Source organism: Cystoisospora suis (genome assembly GCF_002600585.1).
Source record: "Cystoisospora suis strain Wien I chromosome Unknown contig_6406, whole genome shotgun sequence".
Taxonomy (NCBI): domain Eukaryota; phylum Apicomplexa; class Conoidasida; order Eucoccidiorida; family Sarcocystidae; genus Cystoisospora; species Cystoisospora suis.
The window spans coordinates 1-548 of record NW_027159195.1 but is presented as its reverse complement, the minus strand read 5'-3'; the positions used below and the strand labels follow the sequence as shown (position 1 = coordinate 548).

General features: G+C 46.9%; 1 protein-coding gene across 1 annotated transcript; it reads right to left on the bottom strand.

Moving 5' to 3' along the window:
* Nucleotides 1–209: 209 nt before the first annotated feature.
* CSUI_009951 (gag-pol polyprotein) lies at nucleotides 210–536 on the bottom strand (the record flags this gene model as incomplete). Its single annotated transcript, XM_068070059.1, has 1 exon — nucleotides 210–536. A coding segment is annotated over exon 1 (216 nt), but the record flags the coding sequence as incomplete, so codon positions are not given.
* Nucleotides 537–548: the final 12 nt, after the last annotated feature.

The following is a 548-nucleotide window of genomic DNA, read 5'->3' as shown; positions in this document are numbered from 1 at the left end:
GTAGCTTTAGTACTCGTATGTACTGAGCTATTGTACGCAAACTCAAGTAAAGGAAGCAAATCTGCCCATTTGGAGTCATCACCCAATATAGCACAACGTAACATCTGTTCGATTGTTTGGTTTGTACGTTCAGCTTGCCCATCTGTTTGTGGATGGTAGGCTGTCGACATCTTTTGTTCGATAGATAAACCCTTGCACATCGCTCTCCACACTTCACTCGTGAATCGGGTATCTCTGTCACTGACGATCGCGCTCGGCACCCCATGTAATCTGACCACTTCTCTCATCAATAGCTTTGCCACATCTTCAGTTGATGCACACTGTCGAGTGGGGATGAAATGTGCCATCTTGGTCAACCTACACACTACAGTCAGAATCGCGTCCCATCCCTCCTTAGTTTTAGGTAGCCCTACAATCAAGTCCATGGCGATCTCTTCCCATGGTGCTTCAGGAATAGGTAGGGGTTGTAATAACCCTCCGGCACGGAGATGAGAGGATTTCCCCTTTGCACATTGTACGCATGATTTCACGAAGCCCTCTATATCGTT